Source organism: Charadrius vociferus, unplaced genomic scaffold (assembly GCF_000708025.1).
Source record: "Charadrius vociferus isolate BGI_N301 unplaced genomic scaffold, ASM70802v2 scaffold755, whole genome shotgun sequence".
Lineage (NCBI taxonomy): Eukaryota > Metazoa > Chordata > Aves > Charadriiformes > Charadriidae > Charadrius > Charadrius vociferus.
In genome coordinates this window covers 82,780-110,021 of record NW_009648446.1, presented here as the reverse complement: position 1 = coordinate 110,021, position 27,242 = coordinate 82,780, and the positions used below count along the sequence as shown (strand labels likewise).

The 27,242-nt window shown below is 36.8% G+C and overlaps 1 protein-coding gene across 1 annotated transcript in view; it reads left to right on the top strand.

Annotated features, from left to right (window-relative positions):
* The window catches only part of AVEN (apoptosis, caspase activation inhibitor), a 98,532-nt gene that overhangs the window by 8,114 nt on the left and 63,176 nt on the right, over positions 1 to 27,242 (top strand). The window contains exons 2-3 of the mRNA XM_009885550.1: positions 2,026 to 2,100; positions 8,277 to 8,457. Of these exons, the coding sequence (XP_009883852.1) occupies positions 2,026 to 2,100; positions 8,277 to 8,457 (256 nt within the window). The remainder of the gene's footprint in view (positions 1 to 2,025; positions 2,101 to 8,276; positions 8,458 to 27,242) is intronic.

Genomic DNA, 27,242 nt, shown 5'->3' with positions numbered 1-27,242 from the left:
GACATTAACACATAAGAATTGAATCAATTTCTGAATACGTCAATCGCAAATGCAGCTCAGGATGCTTGTATTTAGGAATGGCACCTTTTGTAAGAACAAATAACTTTCTATAGAAATTTTCCTTAACCTATCCAGAATGCCAAATATCATATGGTTTTAGAATGTGACACACAACATTCACATATGTGGATCCGTATGTATGCAATATATAAACGCCTTGACTTTGGTGAGTATAGCCTATGCATAGGAACAATCAGTAATCTAACTGAAAATGCTATAACCTTTGTAGCAATATACTTACATTGTAAGGTTTTCTTGAAACATGTCATTTCTGTCAAGGCAGAGGCTCCTTATTTTATGTTTGCACTCATACTTTTGACTGAATGTTTGTAAGAAAAACATTCAGCTTTCTTAAGTTACTGTCAGTTTGAAAGTAATAGAGCTGCCAGGTTTTGTGAAGGTCCATGTGACAATTTTGTATAAACTGCTTGATGAGTTTGCATAGTTGCCAGTAACTTTCATATAATCATTTCCACTGAATTAAAGAAAAAATACAGTTAATTTTCTGTTGGTGGAAATGCATTGGCTCGGCAAGTTTAGAAAATCAAAAGTCTCTTTATCTACAGCCAGCAGCTGGACAAGCTTCCAACAGGCTCTTTGCTCACAGCATGGCTCAGCCGTGGGGAAGGGAGGCAAAGGACTACTTCTACAGTTAACACAGGTTGTTGACTCGCTACTGAGTTTCCCAATTAGTGCAGAATGAGCGCTGAATTTATGATGATACCATTCTTGAAACATACCCTATCAAACATCCTTCAGTTTGGAGTTTTAGTCTAAATGAGTAGGGCTAAGTTTTAGATGGTGGCTTTGTAGTTTGGAAAATCCTGTATTTAATGAGCGAAGTCTTGAAATACGCAGTTTCTGAAATAAATACTTTACAGGCTTTACCAAGTTCCAAAGTGTGCTTCTGATGTTAGAGAGTAGAGCTTTTGAGACTTATTTCCTGTGAATGTACATTGTATGGTTATTAAGTTTATTTATCTATGAGTCAACAGTTTTCAAACTGGGTCTTTAGAAGCTGCAGTACAAAACTGCAGCGGTATGTCGTAGAGGTTGGTTCCTTCTGCTCCTATAAGCCACCCATTTGAAGGACCATGCAGCTAACCGTGTGCTAGCAGGTTACAGAGGTATTTCTGAGGTAGCAGTGGGAAGTGAACATCAGAATTTATGGATTCTTTTCTAGTTCTTTGAAAGGGAAGAAGGTCTGCCATTTAAATCAGTAGTTACAAACAAAGTAACCAAGCTGTTTGCCTGTGGGGCTTTTTTTTTTTTTTTTCCTGGCTCAGTGAGTCTAAGGGAGAGATTTAGCTCATAATAGAAGCTGTTGTTCCAATTCAGTGAGGTGTAAGACTCGTACAAAATATGGCTATAGCTTGTGGAAATATTAGTAATGATCTGTGAGAAAGATGAAATACGACTTGTAGCCTCCTGGCACTTGATCATGTTATAACTTTACTGAGTGCAAAGAATATTTTTAGAGGTGGTTTGTTTTTTTTTTTTAGTTGAACAGTAATGGGGAAATAATCTTTTTCATTTGAAGTTTTTAATCAGTTCCAATTATTTACATCTTATAGATAGAATAAGCATGAACTTTGAAGCAAAATAATTTGGTAGACAAGATTATTATATTTACTTTTTCATTGTTATTTTGGTCAGGCTTGTGAATATGATGTCGGTTGAAAACAATGCAGTATAGATAAGCTAGCAGCTCAATTTTTGGCAGGTGTTGCTGAGTATTATTAAATATTCTTTTCTGTCTCTGAAAGAAGCTATGGTATCTTATGGTATCAATGCATTAGGTAAATCTTATTTTTCAGGGAAATTTACGAATCTTTCTCTTTCATTTACTTTTCTAAAATCGAGATTAAGAGTACTAAATAAAAATAGTTTGGGGGATTGTATTCCACTCTGATTTCATACTGACCTTTTTCTATTGTTCTAACTTGCTCTTTTTTCTCTGTACAGAAATTTATCATTAATATTCCTAGGCAGGCAGAACACTATGTTGGCATGCTTCATGGGAATTTCCCAGATAGTGGAGTATGTATATAATACACTGACAAACACCTACAAACTTGCATCAGTATCGATAAAATTGCAGTAGTGCTATATGTTTTGTAAAATAATAGCATTAATAAATGCATTTAAAAGTGCAGTTCTGCTTTCATTTGTGATAATTCTGAAAATATGTTCTGTTTTACTTTTACTATACAGTTCGTATTTTAGAGAGCCTATTAAAGTTCCACCACAATAAATCAAATAATGTATTCCTTTGCCGAGTTTAGATTTAACGTTAATAAATCTCTAATTACCTACAAGACAGAGAAGAGGGACATATATCTAGGGGTTGTAATTAGGTAAATGTGGAAGATCAGAACAACTTTTTTGAAGATTATTTTACTATATATAACTATCATAAGGTATAAGCCTGTCAATCATTGTGATAGAGAAAATTAAGCTGTCAAGGGATTCTGTCTTTAAGGTAAAAAAAGGGCATTTAATGAGCACTGTTACAAAAAAAAAAAAAAAAAGAAATCTTTTTGAGATTGTGTTGTATTCATATTGTGCTAAGATAATTCCTGGTGTAATCTCATTGCTCCTGTTTGGTTACACCAGCAATAACCTTGAACCATGAAATGAAAAGCAAGTATGTCTTCCCAAGTGCAATTTAAGTCATTAAAGCATAACTGTAAGTCTTTCACGTTTCCACTTATGTCTGCCTAGAGGAACCACTCAGTAGTTAATATCAGGCAAGCTACCTTACTTATTGTCACTCATACAAGCCTCTGTGTACAGACTTCTGTTCTGTGAAACAATTTAAAATGCAGAGATCGTGAGCTGCTATGTTGCTTATTATATATGGTTTCTTGACCCTGTGACTTACAAGTTCCATCTGTGAGAATTTGACTGTAACAAATGCTGCTCAAATTAGGATGAGAAGGAGAGGAGAAATTGTCTCTGCACAGATTTTAAATACAAATGAGGAAAAGATATCTGCCTACTCATGATCCAGCTGATAGTCTAGGTCAGATTCAACCCATAGGCTATTTTCATTTTGTCTTGCTAGCCTTTTCTCCTCATGAGAAGAGAAATTGTGACTGACACATATAAGCCTGAACGTCATCACACTCGGCCACAACCTTACAGCAGTATCCAAGATGGGAAGAGGAAATCAAGACAGAAGTGTTCTCAAGGAATTGGTGTGTGCTGTTGCTGGTTGGAGAGCAGAAAATGTTCACTGTCCCTGAACATGCAAATGTCCATGAATGGCAGTGGCTAACTATTTTTTGTGGACTCTGTGTGGATATATTAGATGTCTGGGGTATTGTAGGTAAGTGCCCCTAATAAAGAATGGAAAAGATTAAGGAAATGTGTATGGTTTTGAGAGGTGTAACATCCAAAACAGTAATACAGAAGTTACAGTAACAAAGGGGAAAAGTAACACTTCATCAATATAATTATACAGAGTTTCTGAAGATAAAATGAAAAGGTTATTGTATAAATTTGGGAAGAACTTTCTAACAGATTAATGAAAAAGTTTAAACTATGTTTTCATATGTCCAGTAAAGTGACATTCTTGGGAAGAGAATTGGGAGAAATACTACAAAAGAAGTAAGAACGTAAATCTAATAATGCGTGATACCTACGTAATGGGGAAGGGCAGCTGGCCAAAAGAAAGGCAAGCTGAACATATATTGGTTCCACGTTCCTCCCAGTCACTGTAGAATATTCAAAGTACTGACAGAGATTAAACATTTTAAACTTTTCTTACAGAGTTAATAGAACTGAACAGGAAGAAGGCTATAAGCTGTAGCTCCTCTGGTTTCCTAAGGGTAATAAACACAGTTTTAGAAAGTCTTAATGGAAGCTCTGACTTCTAATGCACTTTTAGGCTTTTTTTTTTTTTAAAGGGCTGTGAGTTCAAGAATTCTTGAGTGTTTGCACGCGTGTGCTTAACATGCTAGGACTGACTGCACTTGCAGCGAATAGTGCTTGAATAATTGAAGCAGGATTCAAGAGGTCACTGTTGCACTTTCTCCATTGAGTACTTCAGCCTTGGTTTGATCCAAACCACTCTGGGTTCCAGGGAATTACAGGAGGATGATCCCGGGGGAATTTGCCTGTTCAGAACAACTTTTGCTTCATTTTGACCCCTTCATTCCTGAACCATGTGTATCAACATATTCTTTTCTGTAAGAAAAGTCAAACAGAAACCCCGCTTTCCTGTTTTTTCTCAGTACTATACCCTCCCCAACCCTGTATGCAAATTAGTGTATAAAGGAGAGTGTACTAAAATATCCTTTTGCAGTGGTAGAGGCTGTAGATTGGGGTCATGTGTGCTATGCATTTTGCTTTCCTTCAGAAGGAAAGCAGAGTCATAGGTTCTGGTAAAGGATGAAAATCCGTTCCTTGGCAGAAGACCCCAGATCACGCAAGCTCCTCTGCGGGGCAGAATGACTTTGATGAACTTAGTGTTTGGGCAGAACGCTGTGGTTTTTTTCTTCTGATATGCAAAACAGTCTGAAGATTTCCTGGGTTTGTTCAGCTAGGCTTTTGCATTCTTCCCCACTCTCAAAATTTCAAAGAAATATGCAAATGGTAATGCACGTAATACTATCCGAAACAGAGACACGGCAGATAAATGTTATACATCCTGTGGTATCATGGTGCATTATAGCACTGAGCAATAATGTGTAGATGTAGTTCAATACTGTTTAAAGGCATATGTTCTTCTCCTTACCTGAGTAATGCTGTTTTAAAGGTTATATTTGAGTTGGCTTTAGAATTTGTTTCAGCTTGTATCATTTGTTATTTGAGGATGAGGCAGAAGGGAAGTTATTTTATTTCACTACACATAGGACAGATGTTTGCTCTGTACTGATTAAGACTCATTTTCAGTCAGTTATGATGATAATGGTAGCAGCATATAGTCTAGCTAAATAGGCAGCTAAGAAGAAAGTAATGAAGATTTATGTTTATATGTTTCTGAGGTTCTTACTTTAGATGGTAGCTGTCTCATGTGAGATGGTAGGAGCAAATTATTTTCTGCAGCTTCGCTGATCAGAGTTTTTTCATGTATTTGGTAATTTTAATGCTGAAGACGCATCTTTAAGTTGTTTGAATGTTGAGTATTTGAATGTGATTATTTGCAGTTTTATTTTGTAGCATGGCAGTGCATCACGTAAAATTTTCCATTAAATATTATTGGAAATGTAAGCAGGTTTGTATTGGAAGTTTACTCACTTCAAAAGTAAATCTCAGTAGAGTACTTGGGGAACCAGGCTGCACAACTGCTAGTAACTCCTGAGAATTGAGGTTTATTTCTTAAAGTTCTAGTTAATGATTTTACTTCAAAGAAACAAAATTTCCTTAAGGTGTGCTGTGTAATATAGCCAATATCAAAATGTGAAAAAGGATTTAGTCCAGTTAAGAGAAAACATTTCAATCCATATTATTTTACGGGAAGCTTGTTAAAATAATAATGTGATACTCCTGTTTTGTTTATATTGACAGCTGAAAGGATTGAATCCTTTAAACAGGTCTATAACAAGCAATTACATATGTCATAGTTGCCTAAGGTGATTCTGAACTTTTCTTAAAAACAAAACTGAAGTACAACGCTATTCCTGCTTTCACTTGTGAATTGTATCAACTCCAAGTTATTTTGGGCACTGAATCCCACTAGATTAGCTGGCTTATAGCAAATAATTCAATTTATAGGAGAAGAACAGAAGAGAAATAAGTTGAATCTTATCTTGATATTAGTGGATTTGACCTTCATTCTGTGAAAGCTGTAGCTCTGGATTAGTCTGCAGTAATACAGAGTTGTGACTTCGTCCCCCTGCTCACACAAACAACTAGCTGTCCACAACCAATTTAATGTATTCATCTGACAAATAGAAAGAAAAGAGAATTTACCTAAAAATTGCAAAGAACCAGTGAGAATGCACAGAATATTTTCCTTCTTGTTGGCTATTTAACAACTGGGAGTACATTTGTATAATTATGACAGCTTTTAATCTGTTTTTAAGGTCTTTGATTTTACCATTCCTCCATGCTGTTCCTAACCACATCTCTCCAACAGTGCTGAAAGAAGCTTGTTTATGAAGATATGATGGATTATTTTTCTTGGGAAGTCATTATTCTTGTTCTGATTTTGCTACTTCTATAATATGCTGGGCAGTCATTTTTAAGACATCAAACATGGGAGAATCTAAACTTTCACAATCGTTTGAAGATGCTGTGCCGTTTCAGTGGAAATCTGTGTAAAAGCCATGAAACAGGGTTCACTGCTACTTTTGGTAATTTTTAATATATTTTCAGAAATAAGAAGTAGTAATGCTCCACTGGCCACAGACTGCTACTTCCTACTTTTTTGTCTGTGTCAGTCTTCTTTTTATGATGATGTACTTGCATATAAATATAGTAATTGGTGTGGAACAGGGATTTATTTGGCATTGATAGAATTTTTCTGTTGCATAATTGGACAGTTGAACATCTCAACCAGTTTGTCATTGCCTAGCTGAGCCAAAATGTAACTAGAAAATTCTCTATGGAGGAGTTAAGCTATCTTCACAATGGATTTCTAAAATCAATCCAAAACGTGTTGCATTACTCTATGTCCTTTCTTGAGCTATGAAAGTAGCTCATCGGTTATAAAACAAGTTAATGAAGTGATGGTGGTTTGTTCCTGGTAGTGGCTTTGTGCAGTTTTTGCCAGGTTGTCCAATGTTGTACCAGTATATAAGTCCACAGTATGTGCTTAAAAAAACCCTAATGTAGTTTTAGAAATGGCAACTACTAGAGTTTTTAGTAATCTTTCTGCACAAGGTGTTGCAGCTCTTCACTTACAAGGGCTTTTTTTTAAACTTAAATAATTGCTCTTCACATTCATTTCAGAATTACATTTGGTTTAAACTGTCAAAGCCAAGGTCCTCTTTAAAACCAGTGCCTGATGGTAAGCAGTAAGGGTGTTTTGGCTTATGGATATGTAATAACTTACTGAAAGGTAGATTGCTTTTAAAATTATTTTACGCTGACTGGAGACGGCTTTAAGCTTTACAGCAGTGTAGATAAACTTGAATTTCACTGCTCTGGTCATGAAGAATGTACTTATTGTTGGGAAAGTGAAATTTAATCTTACGGCAGCAGCACACTGTGATTTGTGAAAGGCGAGATAGAGTAAAGGAGAGAAGAGAGAGTGGAACTGTCAGCAGGGATGTTTGGGAGCAGACACGGTGGGAATCTCTTCTTTCTTGACTCCCTTACTTCACCTCTTCAGAGCTTTAGACCTCTGCATAAAGTATGTCGTACAGAACTTTTCTGGGTGCTCTCAGTTCTCCTCTTGCCTGTTGAGTGCTCCTTCCTCCAGGAAGCAAATCTTTCTGTTTGTGAACCGATAGTCACTCCAGCTGATCCCCAAGCTCTGGGAGAGGCAAGCAGCTCTGTTGAGATATAGAGGATTCAAGGGAAGGAATTGTTTTCCATGGCTGTTGAGTACTTGTGGCACATGCCTATTTTGTTTGCGTCTTAAGCTGACTCTGCAATGAGTTCTCCTTTTCACCCTAGAGCTTTCAAGTGTTTGGGCTAGTAGACTGACTGCCAGTAGTCTATTTAATTTTTCCATGTGTATTTCCATAAAATGGCTTTCATGAAGGAAATAAATTTGCTTAATTATTCAATATTACTTGAGTTAAGACCCTGCAGTTTGTTATAATGGAAATTCTTACATAGATCACCCTTTCCGGATGTTTTTCTGTAGTATTTGTTATATTATCTTTTTCTTATTCTGCTCTAGAAGCATCAGTTCTTTCAGTTATCATCTGTATCACCGCAACACTTGGACAGAGATACTGTGATTAACTTCTTAGTTCTGCTGCATACACGTCGCTCTTAATTTCAGGAAGGAAGCTGTTCTTTATGGGCTTCCAGAATAGGAGGGAAACAAGTGGAACTTGCATCAGTGTCACTGCTTGACCCCTGTAAGAACTGAAGTTTTCACTAGGTGCTTTTGATTATACTATCGATGATTGCACGCAGTTCAGGAAGATGGTAGCACCTGATCTGAAATTTTGACAGGGATCCAGGCTGATTTGTCTTGCTGGGTTTGAATTCTGTGGTTGGAGTTGTTTGTATGAATGAATGAATGAATGTTTAAATACAGAACAAAATGCTATTGAGTTACAATGGCTTAACTGTCCATTTAAATATCACAGGTAGAAGAGGATGATGATGCTGAATCACGAGAGGAAGAAGAGAAGGAGGAACTGAAAAGCTATTCAAGAAGAAAGATTTTTTCCAACTGGAGCCGCTATGAGGATACAGAAAAAGAGGGACAGAGTGAACGTGGGGAATCACAGAGAGGAACAGATTTCAGTGTTTTGCTTAGCTCAGCAGGTAAGCATTTTCTACTCTACAGACAGTTTTTTAGGTGTGCATTTTGAAATGTTACTACTTTTCTGTCTGTTGTCCTTGACAAAACAGGACACTAGAGTACCATCCCTGTCTGCCACTGATGTATTTACAAGGGTTCAAAGCCTCCATGGGAGCAGCCTTATAGCACACAGGCTGCACCGAGCCATGACAGATGGGGAGTAAAACAGGACTGCTGCATTTATAGCCTTCTTGTGAAACTATGTAGGGTCTGAGTGTGTGCAGCATCCAGTTGCTTTGAGCCTATTCTTGCTGACAATGAATTTCTTACTGATCTTGGTCATTGGGTTGCTTTCCAGGAAACAAAAAAGGTTTCTAGTTTGACTAAACACAGCAAAGCAGTCAAGCAGCTGCTCGCTGTTTGTTTTGACAAAGATTTGTAATCAGTACTGTACAGATGTGTGCATGAATAGTAAGTGTTACTCTCCTTGAAAATAAAGATCAAATGTTTTCCCCTCTTTAAAGGAGATAATACAAGGAGGAGGTGGAGGGACAGGCTGGACAGGTTGCACAAAAACCAGTTACCTAAAATTATTTTAGAAACTCTTGATGTGTTGGAATACCATTCAGTAAAAAGCTGCGAAGAATGTATTGGGGGGAGGGGGAAGGGAGGGGCGGGGCTGAGCAACTTGGAAGCTCTAAAATCTCTCAAATCTGAATAATTGGATTTTTTAGCGACAGCTTGGAGGGGTAAGTTAGAAATAATCTACGGTAAAGAAACAAGGAACAGAGATCTCTTTCACTGTGCCAGAATCCATTTCTGAAGTTCAGTTTTGCACGAACACTGCAGTATTGGGCCTAAATCATCACTTTTGATCATAGGATCATGAGATATGTATTGACTTCTCTGAATGGTATGTTGCATGGTAAACAGTGTTGGAGTCAAGGTGCTTGGTATGGACCCCAGAGCTGGATAGGTAACATAGCCTGGGGAGCAAAGCAAATATCACAACTCAAAACTTTTTAAATCGTGAGGCCTACCCTGAGTTGCCTGTTGCCATGGTTCAGCTTTTTAAAACAAACTTTAATATCTCTAACTTTATACTTAGTCTTCAGAATGTCTTTAAAATGCTCTGATGAATAGTGCTTTTGAACTAAGCATATAAGGGTATACTATATATTTCTACTAGTTTGTATTTTGGTAAGTTATACTCCAATACAGTTATTACCAACCCATTTATTTTACTCTGTTGATTCTTATAATGCATAAAATTAAAATCTTGTTGGTTAGTATTATTACTAGTTACTAATTCTAAATTTCTCATTTAAAGAGTGCTTTACTTTATTTTAAGATATGTTGTGACTGTTCTTCACATTAAAATAAATGATCAGAAACAGCAATGAAATAAAGTACTTTCTTTCAGAGGAAGAAGAAAGTACCTTCTAAACAATAATGCAGGTTTCTTGGAGTCACATAAAAAAGCAGTGTGTGTCGGGGGGGTTCATTGTATGGTTTCTTTGCCTTATGCATGAAAATTGCGAATGCAGTCATCTTTATTTCTAGTGGTCTGAGAAGAAGCTTGCATCTCTGCTTTATTTGATAATTTTGACTTCTCTTAGTATATTGCTGTTTAGCATTCTGAAGTTGCACAATGGATCCAATTCAATTGCAACAAATGGGAGTGCTGGAGAGGGAATGGAGTTAAGGTGCTATTTTTTGTGAATGCAAAGCCTTAGAAAGGTCTTGCGATTTACTATTAATACACAACTATTAATGCAGCCAGTTAAGAATCCTTTGGCAAAAGCTCAGATTAAAAACCTGTTCTGCTATATAACATTTAGATTCCATAATATTGAAAGCAGGGTCTTAAAGACGGTGCTGTCCTTCAAGATACAACTTGTAGTTTTTCCCAGAAAATATCCTTTTAAATGAATGAGATAGAATAGAAAAAATAGTTTGGGATAATGTAGTAATAAATACAGAATTAATGCTAGTAGACAAACTTATATGGAGGAGTTCCTGATGTCCAAGGAATTAAAATTCCAAGGTTGGTATTTGTTTAATATTTCATAAACGTGCTTCTACATGTAATTTTCTAGTTAAAATAAACCAAAAATAGGAAAATGTGAAGACTGATACTCTGTGATATGGGTCTTATGTTGATAATTAGCAGGATTGGTGCTTTTAAAGCTAGTACATAAACATTACTTTTGCTTGAATTAAGAAAGTAAGAGTTATGGGTTGTTATACTGAATTTTTATCAGTAGTAAAGTGGGATTTTTTTCTGAGAGGGGGAGGAAGGGGTTTGCAGATACTTGCAGAGGATAATAAGTCTTTAGGGTACTATTTTACATTTTCCAATAGCTTCTGAAGACAGACTTTTTTTAGTTTTTTGCCTACGTTTCCATCTTGTCCCTGCCTCAAGCCAATCTCCAGTGCCGCACTGATTCTGTCTTTTCAATCAAATATTTAGGCCTGACTAGTCCCAGACCATCTCTTGACTGTCCCTCTGCTGTCAGCCTTTTCCTGCCTCCTAATTCTTCTCACTCTCCCTCGCTTCTGTTTATTTATTTATTTATTTATTTATTTTTCCTTCTCTGTGTTTCTGGTTCCTGGTGGTGGATATTCTCTGTGTTTTGTTGTGACCCAGCTCCCTTCCACATATATTCTGCCAGCTGTATTCTGTCCCTTGCTCCGTCCAGTCCTGGTGATCCCCAGTTCTGAGTTGTTCTGCCTGGGATTGCTCATTTGGCTTAATTTTTTTCTCATCCACTACCACATCTTCTTCTTACTTTCCTCTTGGTTTCTTTCCTTGTCTAGTCAATCCCAGTTTATTCTTTCAAGCTTCCAGTTCTAGTCTCTACTACAAACTATTTTCTCCACGTTCCCTCCACACATTCTGTCAGTATACCCTATATCCTACTGTTACCCAACAACAAGTGACACACCACTGTTTTCAACTTTGGTAGGGATATCAGCATAGGTGAAGTTGCAGAAATATGCAAGAGTGTTAAATGCAGACTTCTTTTACAGTGAAAATCTGGCTCTTCACTCGTAACCAGAGCATAGAGGAACTTAATTAACTCAGTTGCCTTGCTCATGGCGATGACATGCAGAAGGTCACTGAGGATGGACTATTTGGTGATTGGTTGTTAAGCTCCAGCAGATCCTGCCGAAAAATACGTACAAACTCTGATTTCTAGAAGCTGGTAACTTGGCTAAATCAGGTCAGATTTTTCACAAAATGAGCAAGGTGTATTGTACCTCTGTCATACAAAAACATTGTCCAGCCTGATTTCAAGTTACTGATTCAGGGCAGGAAAGTGGTTACAGTTTTTCAAAGGAAGAGCTTACAAGGGCTTTTTGCCTACATCCTTTCATGGTAGAAAAATGTTCCAGCCATTCTCTGACTTTTTTTAAAAGGTGGTGGTGAGGGGAGGGTGAGGAAGAACTACCTGAAGCAGACAATTGAGATGGAAAATTTCAGACTGAAGAGTTAAAAACGCAGCTGAAAATAGTCTTAAGTAAGAACTGCCATGTGGTTTTGATAACAGCTGATGTCACTAGCCTGACAGCTTCTTTGTTAGGGATTATTGTATTTGTGCATAAAGTAGGGTGATAACTTTAGTTTTTAAGTCTGTTTTTTTCCTTCTTTTAGCATTTTGTAATATTTTGGTTTTAATTAACCTTGAGTTAAAGCAAAGCAAACTTTTCTGTATTGCTTTTGATGTCTAGCTGATGTAAACTACAAGTCCATTGTGAAGCCTTGAGGGAATATGTCTTGAATCAATTTAGTAAAAATGCTGTTGAAGCGTAAAGAACAAGAGAAGTGGAAGTGATAGGATAACCTTACTTTGCTAGGAGAATCTTGCCATGTTTGAAGAGCTGTCCTCATTTTTTGACTGATGATGATTAAATGTCCCAAAATAGATTTAAGTCCTTCGTTAGGTTTTTGGCTGTGAATAGATGCTTTAAGTTTAAAAAAATGCTTTTAAAATCTCATTACAGAGCTGATCAAAATGTATCCAGGGACCTGATCACTTTCCTTTAAACATGGTAGGCATTATCAGTACAGCAGCCAAAAGCTGCCAACATACGTGCCTCAATAACAGCGTAATGAGTTGCAGCATGTGATGATTATCAAGATGAAAAAATACAAGTTTGGACATGAACTTTTTCCCCTTTGTTTTTTTTTGTCCATGGCTGAATAATTCTGATGGCCTTAAAGGGTAAGAAAGAGAAATGCTGTGTAGTTCAAACAAAACTGGCGGAATATTTTTGATATTGTAAGAATACTAATTTCTGTAGATACCTAGCACTTGAATACAATAGGAAATGTGGAATAAAAATCACTGGAGCAGTCACTGGAGCATAATAGTAATCAATAGTAAGTATAGGAATTGTGAGGTAGCAGTTGCTTTGCGTTCCCTAAATCTCTGTTGTTTTGGGTTTGTAACCTCTTGCTTTTGGGCCTCTCTTTAATTTTCATGTGTCTATTGCAATATATTGCTGCATTTTTGTCATTTTCATGGTTGATACATATGTGAGAATTAGCAGTGTACAGAAGGTCATTGACTGTCTTGGAAAAGCTGAACAAACAAACTTTTGGAGCAAGGTTTGTGTTAAAACTAGGGTTTCCTTCAACTTTTCTATCTTAAGTATATACCAACAGATTTGGAAAAAAAAAAAAAGTAGTGTGAAGAGTTTCGATGCTAATTCTGCTCAAACAAAAAGAATGGCAAAGGCAGGGCATGGTTCAGATGCTAAAAAAGAATCCTTTGAGTTTTAAAATTCTAGAGCATAGCTGAAAATCAGTTTTCTTAAGAGAACTGCCTAACTCATTGTTGATTTGAATTACTGTATATATCAGGGGTCACACTTCCCAGTGGTATTTGATTGCCAACTTCTACTACTTTTCATTTTGTATGTTCTGTGAAATTATTTATGTCCGTATGTCTCCACAGAACTCTGATTCTGCATCACTGTTTCTTGTACCATTGAGATATCTAGACTAATGAAGAATTGTTGTTTATCAGCTCTGAAAGAATTATCGCTCTGTGTGAAAAATAGTGCTAAGTATTTTTAAATTCTTTTTTGCATGTCTTTATGACTGCGTTTGGAACAGATGTGTTTTTAACTGTGCATCTTATTTGGTCAGAATTTCCACAGATGCAAAACTTCTTGTCCTTGCAGTTCACCAGGTGGTACGAGCTCTGTCTAGAACATAGAGGTATTGCTTACTTCTTATTACTTATCAACAGCTTTAAGATATTAGTACCAGGTTACTGGTCTTGAAAGAAGTGTACACTGTTGCAACTGAGGTTTGGTAATATGCCATTTGAATATTCCTAGCATACACGCTCCTGAAATAAACAGTTAAGGGCATGTGCTTTACCTGCATCTTTCCTTGTGTTCTCCTTTTTTTGCTACCTCATTCCATAAACTTTCTCTGAGCTTCCCTGACATCCTCTCCTCTCCTGCTTCTCCTTCTAGACCCATTCCAGCACATCAGAACTTTCATTTTTGATGGTTGTGTGGTAGATACCATTTCCCATGTGTGGAGGCTCTTCATCTCAGTAGTCTTATTTACACTTGAAAAGGTTTTAGTTGTGACAGTTACGCCCTGGGAAGTCTGCAACTTTGGACTTGTTGATAGACCTGAGAGATACAGCTGGTTAATATACCTGTAGGTATCTGAAATCGACAAAATGCAGCCTCTTTCCTCCCTAGCCAAAGTGACTGTCCCAAACAAACAGGAAAAAAAACCCTTCCACAATAAAGATTTGCAGTGAAATCACAGGACTTGGCATCAGTGGAAGCTGGTTCTCCATCTGCTCAGTGCTTCCTCCTGAACTGTTCCTAACATTAGAGAAATTCATCTTTTTTGTTCTAATCAGACAAGCTGTCTTTTTTTTTTTTTTGTCTAAACTAAAAATAGGAAGTACCAGATTTTAAGTATTGATTGCATTTTGTTGATAAATGTATTTTCCTGTAATAGGTAATCTTTGCTTATTATATATGCTTTCAGTTCTGTGCTTTTTTCCTCCTAAGTTTTATCTAAAATATAACCCAAACTGTATGATTGAAATATAGAAATAGAAGGAGATTCCATGACTTGAATGCATATAAACGTGGGATAATATTTCTTATTTTTGTTTTAATATTCTGATATCTTAAAACTATGTTACCATATATGTGTCAGTGATAGTAAAAAAAAAAAAAGAAAAATCCGAAAGGTTTCAATATTTCAGAGCAATTTGGATGCTTTATGATTTAGAATTGAAGAGAGTAAGATTCACAGACTAAAGGGGTTAAATTTTGTTTGCATTAAAATCAATGTGGTACGCTTTTTCCCATTCAATTTTTCACACCTTGATTGCACTCATTTATTTGTTAAGTTGCAGATTTCTGGATTTAAAAAGTTTTCTGACTAACATCCTTCTCTAATCTTGGGCCTTAACCTTTTACTGCTACTCTATATTGATGGTATTTCTGCTGAATTGTGTTTAAGTATGTTTTGATTATAAAATCATGAATTGGTAAGTTTAAATGTGGAACGATGTGTCCTTATTGCTGTCTTGCTGTTGTCATGTCCGCTGCTTGAAATTGTAGGCTTGAGAGTTAGATAAAAATGTCTGCTCATCCGATTTGCTGTTTCTCTTGTTTAATCATGGCCTTTGTTTTTGTAATACTCCTAAAACCAGTTCTGTTTGACTGGACCTCATGTTCGTCATCATGGTTTCTGCCACATCATCATCTCTCACTTTCCTGCCAGTGAAATCCCCAACCAAAAATAAGTTACTCTGACTCTTGTACTCAGACAGTACATTTAGTATTCCAGTCTTCATTTTCAAAATTCAGTATGTTTTTGCTCCTACATTCCTGTTCCTTTTCTCCTATTTTTACTTCTTTTTACTTATTTTCTACTTTTCCCCCTTCCTTCAATTTTTCCTTTTACTCCATGAACTTTGTGATTTTTCCTTGTTGCCTTATATTACTTTTGATTGATTTTAACCTTTTCTTTCAGATTCCTTTTTACACTTACTCTAAACCACTGTTAAATCACCTGAGTTAGACTGTAAGCTTTTCAGAGCAGGGACTTCCTTTTGCTTGCCTGTAAAGTATTGGTTAATTTCCAATAATGACGTTAGTAGATATGACTTCTATGGTAATTGTTAAAGATGTTGATTGATTTGGAGGAGCTGTGTTTGTTTTAATTGTAATACTTTTGTTCCATCTCTCAGCAGCCTATACTAGAGAAAAAAATAAATAGAAACAGAAATTTTATAAAATCTATAAAACCAGAATTTTTTGTGTATGGTAAGCATGGTATGAGTGTCAGATGTAGCAGATTGGTTTAGCTGGAGAAGCCAGACTTAATTTGCTGTTCTGTTTCTCATCAGGGTAAATTTATTCCTAATATCAGTTTATAAACAAAATGACTGTGATAGGAACGTTTTCTTGTTCGTTGACGGATGCTCCAAAGCAGTGTTGTGATCAGACTGCATGTGAACCACCATCAGAAGAGACCGACAGATCTATTCTTCTAGCAAGATTCTCAGAAATTTGTTTGCTGCGAGCAGTGCTGTTTCTAAACATTGGTTTTGGAGGTAAAGAAGGGCTGTGAAGTAGGCAGTGCTCTAAAAGACACCGAGTGTGCCTATTTCCTCCTTTGTCTCAGTTGCACCTCCTCTTTTCTTCTTGTCCCATTTGTGGTTCTTAAATTCCTCCGCACAGTTGCTACTGATGCCTTGGGCTCTCCTAGTCCTTCTCTTCTTTTAATGCTTTCTGAGTCATGCCTGTTCATTTTGCTGTTGTTCTTTCCCTGATCTCATCCTGTTGCTTGTGAGTTCCCTATTCCTACATCCAACTTGTAGCCTATGCTTTCTCTTGATCCTTCCCCTGCCCCATATTTTTGTACCTGTCCAAATCACATGTTGGCTCCCCATCCGTTTTGTATTCTCTTGCCTGTTGTTCACCTGCGGCTCTCCTGGGAGTGGCATCTTTGGCATTTCTGGCCGTTGTACAGAAAGTTGGATCTCCTGAGCATTTAAAGGATTGGGTGTTTTCCCAAAGGACTTATGTTTTGTCTACATTTGGGTAATTTTCCTAAAGAATAGCAAAGGGATATTGAGCCTTGCCAAAGTCTTTGTTTCAAAACAAGAGAGGTATTAACTGTCTGTTCCACCCTCAAGGGAATTCTGCTGTCCTGTTGTTGTCCTTTCTTGCAAACCCAACTGTGAACTAGAAACTTTTTTAATAAAAAGCATGTTTGAGGGACAGAATAGGGTGCGAGTTAGGAGGAATTGTGTTTTCTTTGGTTCTGACTCATTTTCAACCTTTATTGGAATGTGAATCAGATGACCTTCCTTTGACAGTACACACTCATCATCTCAGTTTATAAAGCATGGTATTTTTGAATCTGCTGCAGATAATTTGGATTGTGAAACTGATCATACACTCTATTTCTTTTTAAGCTCTTGATTGAAAACAGCCTGTGATAATGTGGTATTTTCTTCTTGAATATGTGCGTGTGTTTCAACACGCAGAAAATGTCTCACTGAAAAGTGTGTATCAGCAAGCTACGAAATGTAAGGGGGCAAGGTGGAAGAACTAATTCAAGATGGGAGTGCTTTAATAGGTTGATACCATTCTACTGATTTCTGTGTCATAAAATTTTTGTCATAAAGGCTAGAGGCAGATATATTGCAGATATTTATGGCAAAGAAATTTTCATTCGAGACACTTGGATAACTGTAGGCTGGGAAAATGCTGTCAGAATGGAGGTATTGGAAAGCTAAGTATTTTAAATTGATGGTTCAGTGGTAATAGGAGGTAAACTGGGTTAGATTTTTCTGAGTAAATAAAGCGCTAGGGGTGTATTCGTCCCAGAGAGAAAGTCTGTACAATTTGTACTCTCTCAGCAAAAGATAACCTGTTTGCAGTCCTCATCGTCACCTTTCCGATGCCCAAGGAAGCGTGCCAAAGTGGCTACAACGAAAAACAGCTCTTCCACCCTGGCTTCTTTACTGGTGGTGTTACTTTTTTTTCCTCTAGGTGTACTTTATGTTTCTGAAGTTGTTAGAAGATAGAGTCCAGCATGATAGATGACAAATGTTGATTGGTTTTTATAACATAAGATTTGCTTTGGGCTAACTCACTTCTTGAGTGAAATCCTGAGACACAGAAATAAGAGTGGTACTAGCAAGACAGAGGTTTTGTTTAACTGAAGAGGCAAACAGTCTTCAAAGGCAAAGAACATTCAAAAAAGATGTTTTGAATTTCTTGTGTAGATATATTTTTTTGATGTGCGTTGCTACCCTATCTGACCAATAGGAATACAGACTTATTCTGAAGGCCAGTAGCTACATCTCACCTGTCTATCGTGCTGTCTTGGGCTTTGTCATGATGTGTCTGTGGGCGCAGGGCAGGAGCAATTAGTTTGAAAAAGACTGACTAGGAATTGAGACAGTTTTACCCAACCCAATAATATTAGTCAGTCTAAAGACATCATTACTATCCTTTGTTCATTATGAAGGTTTTCCACATAATACGACGTTTTATTTTGGGGGACAAGTCATCCATCAACCTGGAAAAAAAATAATCTAAGGTGCAAATAGGATCCTTTGAGAAAGGCCTTCTAGGCTGGGGCGTTCAGCATTGCCAACTGTCGCAGGTCTTGGCATGTTACTTCAGCGACTACTAACTTGATCTGTCTCCTGAATAGTCAACAAACTCTGCTCCTTGTCCCCTTCTGTTGGACACAGGGTCTTTTTTGGTCTTTTTTAAGGCCTGGAGCATTCATTCTCCTCCCCCCCCTGCCGTTTGGATATTGTTAATTTTTGTACACTTTCCTTTTACCTTCTTATCTTGAAAAGCATGCTTTTCCTTTTAAGAAAAGCAACAATATACTTGCTGCACCTTTCAGGTGCCCTTTTCAGGCCTACCTTACCCCTTGGACAGAAACTGACAGGGAGTTGTATCCAGCACTTCGTAGTAGTTTCATTTAATCTGTGTTTGAAAGGGACATGGTGCCACTGGCACAACAGTGAGAGTGGAAGGGGTTTGCATGTTCCCTTTCATCTGATGGTGTCACCTGTCACTTCAGATGGGAGTGGGTGCAAAAGATAACTTCTGTGTAAGTTGAGAAACTGCTTTTTACCCCAAGTAACAAAATACTTTCATTTGCCCCAAAATGGGCTGGCTAACACTGTTTGTTCCAGCTGCAAAAAGTGAACTCGTATTGGCTTCCCCTGCTCCCACATATTAACTACCAGAGAAAAAAACCTGTAGCTTTTACCAGTCGCATTTGTGAATTGGCTTCATTTGATGATGTTTTTCATTTCTAAGTAATTGTATATGTAATTATTAGTTGCTTTAGTCATCATGTCAGTCACTGCCAAAACATGAATTCTGATGAAGGTGGCTTTATTTTTTTTTTTTAATTTTCTCTTCCTTTTGTACATTCTTAGAAGGAACCTAGTGGGTGTCTGTGTTTTGTTTCTTGTGTGTCTCTGCTTCCCCTGCTTTTATGGAGCATTTTGTTTTGTTGTTCTGTTTGTTATGCAGCTATGGGGTTCTTATCGATAAAAATCTCATGACTTTGAACTTGCTTCATATTTTGCTTCTGCTCTTGATAGTAAACTAAGATCACCTCCCCTCTTCTGAAGAAATGAGTTTGAAAGACACTTCAGCGATATTATGGATTTGGCCTATCACCAGATATGGATCTAGTTGCCTGATTTGACTGCATGAATGGTGCAAAAGAGTTGGCAGGAACATGAAATGGAACAGCTGGTGAGATGGGAAAGATCTTGGGGAATCTGGGAAATACTAGGATTGGTATTGGTAGTAGTAAAGTAAGAAGCAAGAGCTCCTTTTTCGGTGGTAGCATGCATGTGTATTGGATTAAATGGGATTAAATCCAGATGCCTAGTTCGGATTTATCTTAATATACATTTGCAATTAGAATATTGACAGCAAGTAAATTTTCTTGTGCAAGTGAGAGACTACGGTCTCTCTTGCTTTAAATTTTCTATTCTGTAACTCCACATGGTGTGGAGAAAAGCCCCTTCTTTTACCTTTTTTTTCTGTTGTTTATTTCATAATGCCTTATTAAGTGTTCGGTTACTCTTATTTTTATATATCCTCTTTGTATCCCACAGACAACTTTATATCTCCAAGTTGTATTTGAATATGAAAAAAGAGGAGGAGGGAGAAAAAGAAGGAGTAGAAATCTCTGAGAAGAACAATCTAGTCACTTAGAGGAAAATTGCCTACAAGTATGAGATGACTAAATTAACTTGTAGAAATGTAATCTGAAAGCTTAAGATCTCATACCTGTAACTTACAAGCACACTTTAGCTTGTCAAAGACAATTGATCTTTATAAATATCTCTGTGTAAAGTAACATTTAACTAGAGACAAAGCATTTTAGTATCTCCAAAGTGTTGTATTTGGTCATGTTATCTTTGTGGTTAAAAAAAAAAAATCAACAACAAAATGACAAAAAAACCCCTCGTGATTATTTGTGTTCAGTGCCTGTACTTCAAAATAGTTTATCTGTGTCTGTTCATCTGAACTTTAACAATTTTCTTTTGACTGTTCATTTATTAGTAGTAGAGTCCTATAATAGTTTTAGGGGGTTGTCTTTTTGCAAACCTTTCTACTTCAAAGTATTTTAACATACTGTCATTTTCTTCTGCTGCAATGATTATAGGAAACTGAGGAAGTGAACAGTGGAACCCCTTTGGGAAGCAAAATTGGAGTATGAGTTAAAGACCTGTGTCTACAAACCTGCTTGGTAGAGGAAAATAGTATTGTCTGAATTTTAGTATTAATAAAAAACACTTGGAGGATATTTTTTAATTTAAAAAACCTGCAGAGAAGTAATTGTTTACCACACAATTGCAAATGCTTTACGGTAGTGACAGATGCTATAGACAATGGTTTTTTCTAAGTATCTAGAATAAAATGATCTGAGTTATATTCCTGACGTCTGTCAATCTCCCAGGCTGGTTGTAAATTGAAACTATTTCATTCAAAAAAGACTAGTGAAATGAGTTTCTTCTGTTACAAAAATAACTCACTGAGCAAGCTATACTATATGATAAAAAGCTGCTGTAACGCATTTTTGAAAACTAAGGCATTGAACAACTACACTGACAATGTAATTTCATGGGACTTAGAAATCATTTATTCATGAAAGGAAAGCACAGCAGATTAATCCAGGGAGAATATAACATGGACAAGGTATATTTTGGTGACAGTGATAGTGTACACCTACGATATCAGTCAGGAAGAGATGACGACCACGTAATGGCATTAGGGATGATTTATCTAATTTACATTACAATAGGTAAAAGAATTCTTGAACAGCTTATTAAGGAGAGTATGTATAGGTGTTTAAGAAAATTACTTTTTCTAGAGTCTGTTTTTCTGTATCTGAGTTCTGTCAGCTTGGCACTGCTAAACTTAGAAATGGTTCCATTTCCTCCTCTCCTTGCAACACTCTTTAAAACTGATATAATTTTAATAATTAGGTGACACAATATTTGCTGTTATTTGCTTTTAGATGTTAGAGGTAAAATACTATGAACAAACAGGTTTGAATTAAGTTCCTTCATTTTTTAACTTGCAACATGTGTGAAATAGCAAATGTAATAAAAAATCAGTTTTGGTAGGGTTTGGGGCAAATTTAAGGAACTGAAACTTGTTGTTTCTTTGCGTAACTCAGTTCCCCTACTGACTTGAAGAACAGTGGACCAGGTTCTCTCTAGTAAATAATTGTACATAGAAGGATAACCCCAGCATTACCAGTAAAATTCATAGATTACAAAGCCAAAGAAACTGTTTGTGATCAGGTGAATTTTTCTGGATAATGTGAGCAGTCATAACAAAGTTAGTTATGAACTAGTTATTGGTTGAATTGGGGCATGTAGTAGTATAGCTACTGTCAAAAGCCATTGTCAGTCTTGATTTAAACAATTTTAGTGACAGAGAATCCCCCAGAGCTCTTGGAAGGTTGTCCTGCTGGGCTTTTGGATTGATTCGATGTGCTGTTACCTTCACTGTTAAAAGTGTGCATCTTAATTCCCCTCTGAATCTGTATAGCCTGAGGACTGCAGAGTTGCAGAAAAAAACACACAAATGACAAATTAAACTCAGTGCAGATGAAGATTAAGTGATGTACATGGTGTGTGCGGGGGAAACAGTCTCCTATTATGTTTAAAGACGTCTGGGGTGATTGTCACTACTCACTAGTTGAAATCAAATGAACCCTAGAATTAGGAAAAGGACAGTCATCAAATCAGAAAACATGTCATGGTGTCACTGTATAAATCAGTGACACAGGCATATCGTGTAACTTTTTTCAATTTGGATCCCAGAGGCTCCACAAGGACACAGTAGTACTGAAAAGGTACAGCAAAGGGCAGCAGGATAACCAACAGTATGGAAGAATTTACATACGAGGCATGGCTGAGGATGGTATGAGTAGAGTAGCATAGAGGTCATCAGCATCAAAGACAGATGACCGAGAACGGTATGGTAGAGCTGTAACGGTATGCTGTAAAATTGTGGAAGGATGGATGTGGTGAATAAGAAATCATTATTTTCCTCTTCTAGTGCAAGAAGTAGGGAGTATGGAATGAAGGTGGCTGGCAGCAAATTTGAAACAAAGAAAGAAGGTATTTTTTTGATGTAATTCATTATGAAATATAGGAGTTTGTTACAGGATCTTGTGGAAATTTAAATTTTGTGCAGGTTCCAAAAACAGCTGGAAAAATACTTTGAAGGTTATCTTATAAATAAGACATCATCTCTGTCTCAAGAAATCCCTGAACTACAAGTAGCTAGAGGCTGGCAGAATATTTCTGAGGAAGTGTCCCTCTGTGTGTGCCTTGTTCTCAGGCTTCCCGAGACTTATGCTGTTGGGCACTGTTGTGCCGAATTTGGGGCTATATGGAGCCTTTGATTCGATCTGGTGTGACCTTTCCCAAGAGATGTGCTTCTTCCCTGTTTCTAATCTGCAGAATTGATAAATTAATATTTAAAGTTTGAGATGGTGTCAGTTCAAACCTGTTGGAAGGTATTGAGGTCCTGTAAAAGATTTTAATATTTTCAGCAAGCTTGCTGACTTCACCACTGTTTGATATATAATTATGCTGTAGTGGGGTAGCAAGTTGAATTCCTTGTAAAGCATGAATACTGCTCAACAGGGCAGACTATAGAAATGGGTAACTTTAGTGTCTCATAATTGCAGGAATATTGAAGAAGACCAAGGAATGTCTGTCTTGAATACTGAAAAAACGCTATCAAATGGAAGGAGTTAGGTAAATGTAGGCCAATGTGCTTGACATCAATCCTGGAAAAAAAATAATGGAAAAGCTGATGCAGGATTTGGTTAATTAAGTTTTAAAGTGTGGAGGCAGGCCTTGGTGGACCTAAAAGTTGGTCAAGGACCAGCAGCATCACAAGCAGAAGAGAGGGATGAGCCGAACGAGGCTGTAGGGCTGCACGTTTTGAGTACCAGGAGCGCACAGTTACATCTGCTGTAACAAAGCTTCCTTCTGTGCAGATGCTGCTTTGCTGTATCAGGACCCTTCACAAAGCATTCTATATCTGCCCTAGAAGTATATGAGTCCCTTGTGGTTTTGTTTTAAGTCAGAGTTTGTATTGATAGTGGTGAATGTCTGTCACTGTGCATTCTCTCCTGTAGCTGTAAACTGTTTTTACTTGACCTGACTCTGCCTGCATATTCTATGACAAAAGGTTATAAATATAACTAATATTGGTCTGTTTGGCTTTCTGGAAGATGCCTCTTTACATGTGCTTGGAAATACTGTATAATATTACCTGCATGAATTTACAGTGCAGATGGTCCTGAAGCGTTTTAGTGCCTTTTTCTCATTACAATAACTCTTGGAGCCCGGGGATTATTTAGCGAAGGGGCTTGAGAGAGACGCAAATGACTGTGGTGAATTTTGTGTTCATCTGTAATTCAAGGTGAAATGAACATATTGGGCCAGTGATTTAAGTATAGAAGCAGAAGTTCTGGATTTCACTCTTTGCTTTCTATTAGGTTATAAAAGTTACATCTCTTAACAAAAAGATGGAAGTGTAAAAGTATCTCATGCTTTACCTGTAGCATAATAATCTCGAGTAGACGTGGAAATGAATGCAGAAGATAGGCCAACAACTTGGGAATATATATACCTACAAGTCTGTGCTGCTACTTGTTGATTTCTTTTAGCTCATAATTGCCCAGAAGGGACAGTTTGGACTTTTGTCTGTCTCTCATTTGCATCATTTCTAAAAGGCTCATTAAACCGTGCTACGCCACTTTGATGTCTGTTACCTGCAGAAGGGGGGTCCCATTTGTATGTACCATGCGTGCTGTTTTGCTGAGCAGATGTGCTATCTTTAGGCAATTGACTGTAGTTATTTTGTGATGTGGTTTACTCGTTTCATGTAGACAAGCAACTTAATACAGAGAGGAAATGAAAAGATATCCTTGTCAGATGCTTAGTGATCCTTGAACAACTGATTATGATAAAGGTGGAAAACAACTATCGACTCACTGCTTTCAGCTGAGGTGATTTTCACATAATTATACATTTTGGAAAACATTCGGTGATATGTTTATTTGTGGTTGCACAGAGGTTTATGTTTTGGAACTTGATAATGAACTATTCACTTATGTTAATGCACCCGAATTCTTTGAAGATAAGTGAGGGGAATAATGCACTTAAAATACAAATAACATTTATCTTGATGACTTAAATTATTAATGAATACATCTGAAAAAAAACCTACCTTTCCTTTAAAAAATGTTACATAGTTATATCCAGTCTTTTAAAGATATTAGTTATATCCAATTCTCCTACCTACATACAAGCTTTCCATTTGGTCTTAGCCCTCTCATATTTTCAACAGAGAGCTTGAAAAGTATTAATTACAACTCCCAGTTCAGAAGTTTCTGAAACTCTAAATTTTGGGTAAGCTTTTTGAGAACTTCATTGAATAATAACCTGATTTTTCTTAAATAGGCATGTTGGCTAGCTGTTATGTTTGGGGTTTTGGGTGGGTTTTTTGTTTGTTTTTTAAGCCATGATAAACAATAGCTTTTACAAAAGAGGAGGCAAACTCACACACAACATCCAAGGTAAGAAAACTTTTCCAGTGTGAGAGCAGTAACTGGAGAATCAAAACTTGAATTAGAAATCTGACTTTTCTCACTTTTACTTCCAACTCTGAGCCAGATTCAACAGATAGAAAGCTGTCTTCTAAAATCAGCTGACAAGAGCTGTATTGCATCTGCTGCATGTTACAAGTGTTATCGAGTTGTAGTAGGCTTTGACAGTTAAAGATACGGAGATCTTGAACTGGTGCCATTGAAACTTATACCCATATTGTTTTATTTTGTATTGCACAGAACCTACTTCTTAAATTAGGATTTCTTCCTGGTGTGTTAGATGAGCGACAAAGTATCAGTGCGTGTTGTATGGGAGCAGTGAAGAAGCAGAAAGAATTCTTACTGGATCGATGTAGTATGTGAAGTGAGGCAAAGGGAAAAAAAGATTGAGAGATGTTTGATCGAGCAGTTGTGAAGAGAGTTGGAGATACTTATAAAAGAAAAGGATGGAATTTGGGGAAGTGTAGAGAGTGCTGGAATCTGTCAGCAACAAAATGGCTGAGTGATAGGTGCACTAGGAAAAATTCCCATCAAGTTCTCATCAAATACAGCAAGTAGGAAACTGGAAGAGGGTTAGAATAATAGAAACTTCTTTGCCTGTATTAAGCACAAGACCTAAGTGTGAATGTTTAGAGAATATGAAATGGTTCCCCCCCCCCCCCATCCTGGCAGTCAAGAGTGGGATCTTGTAGGGGTAATTTCAAATATATAAAGGATTCTACAGTAATATGCATGAGATGACCCCTCTCCTGCAGAAATTGTTTCACATATCTTTCCTGGTAGGAATTCCATTATTTTGGGAGCATGATGTTGACCCTTCATATGAGACATGGCTCAGCATAGTATCAACTTCTGGTTTTTAGTCTCATGGTATTCTGTCAGTCTTTGGCAAGTAAGTTTAGTCTTCTAGCACTTGTTAGAATTCATAAAGCTTTTGTGCGTAAGTGAAGGGTTCAAAAGAGGTATTTGTAAATGGCAAATTAGTTTGTCTTTAGCAAGCATCAGGCACGAGAGAGATTATTTTAGTAAGTTAGGAAGAAAGTAAGAAAAAAAACAAAACCAAACAAACCAGGAAAGGGATTGATGGATACATTAAATGAGAAAGATGGGATAAATAAAAATGAAGGGATTGATAGAGGGAAGTAGAGGAAAGATATCTAAAACAGTGCTGGAAAAAGAAATATTGCATCTTAGTAAACAGAAAAAATGGTGTGAAAGCAGTCGAAGACAGTAGGAACAAAGATGTAGGTTTTCAAAGCTAATATTACATATGCAATTGATGAATGTGACACTATAAAATGGTATGTTAAACAGTATATGACTACTTGTGCTTTTTCAGTTTCAAGGGGTGTGGGGGTTTTTGTGTGTGTGAGCACAGGTACTTTTCTCCATGACTCGTAAGTGTAGTTTCTTGACTAACAAACACTGTGTTTATTTTTCAAGCCTTATTAGATGTTAGAATCTCATTCCAAAATGTCTTGCATGTTATTTCCATGTAGAATTCATGTCTATGTGGCTTATGTAGTGGATGCTTCAAATGAGTGAAATAAGTGAGGTGACCTGCACCTTTTTTTTTTTATAGTTTTGCTGGGGCACTGATGTCAAATCTTCTTGTTGAAGCTCTGTACATAGTACCTTGGGGTATATTAACATGGTCCTGTTTCCTTACTGTGCTATAATTTACCTTTCATAAATAACTAATCAGCTCTTCTAGCTTTATTTAATATCCTTTTATGTAAACAAAGATTCATTGTCCTATAATAAAAGATATCCTTTTGCATTTACTGCTGTGGTGCAAAATGTTGTTTGCTTTGCCAGATTAAATAGATAATGAAGTACAGTAAATGTTTTTTGCTAATAGTAACAGAAGCATAGCTTTTTATTGATTTCTTTTTTCTTAAAAAGCCATGCATGGAAATATGTATTAAAATATTTTGAAGGATTTATATCTTAGGAAATATTTCACTCTAGTATAAGTCAAGAGAGGAAAGCATTTAATAGTTTTCCTTTGAATAACCTTAATATGAAAAGAGAGCTGTTATTTGAGCAGTATAGGAAATCTAAGAACATAAAATATTTGCCATAGAAGGATTTAAACTTCAGTATCTGTATAAAGAAATTTAAATTCATTGAGTTATTGTCCATACATTAAAGTATACATTGATGTGATAAACAATTAAAGCATTATATGAAGTAAAAACTTACCTAGAAGATACTTGATTGAAGCTTTATCTGTGCTCTGTCAGAATATACTGAGACTCACTCAGCAGATAGGAAGCTTTTTTCTATTTGAAATGCATTGTGCACTCTCGCCTTGTGATTTCTTTTTCCACAGCGTCTTGTTGTTCACTGCTGCTTCGTCTTGTGGTATTGGTTGTTTCCACTTTATTTCCAGGTATCTCCAATATCTGATTTCTTCCACATTCAGCATTTTTTGTTTATTCTGCCCTAATCAGGTAACAGAAAAGAACCTGTGAACTTTGCATCTCCTACCCCCGCAAAGAGACAAAAAAAGGAGAAAAGGCAAATGCACTGACCCCAGTTAACTCAAGTATTCAGCACCCATTTAAAAAAATCATTGAAAGATTTAGTAGCCAGTAAATTCCGTCTGTT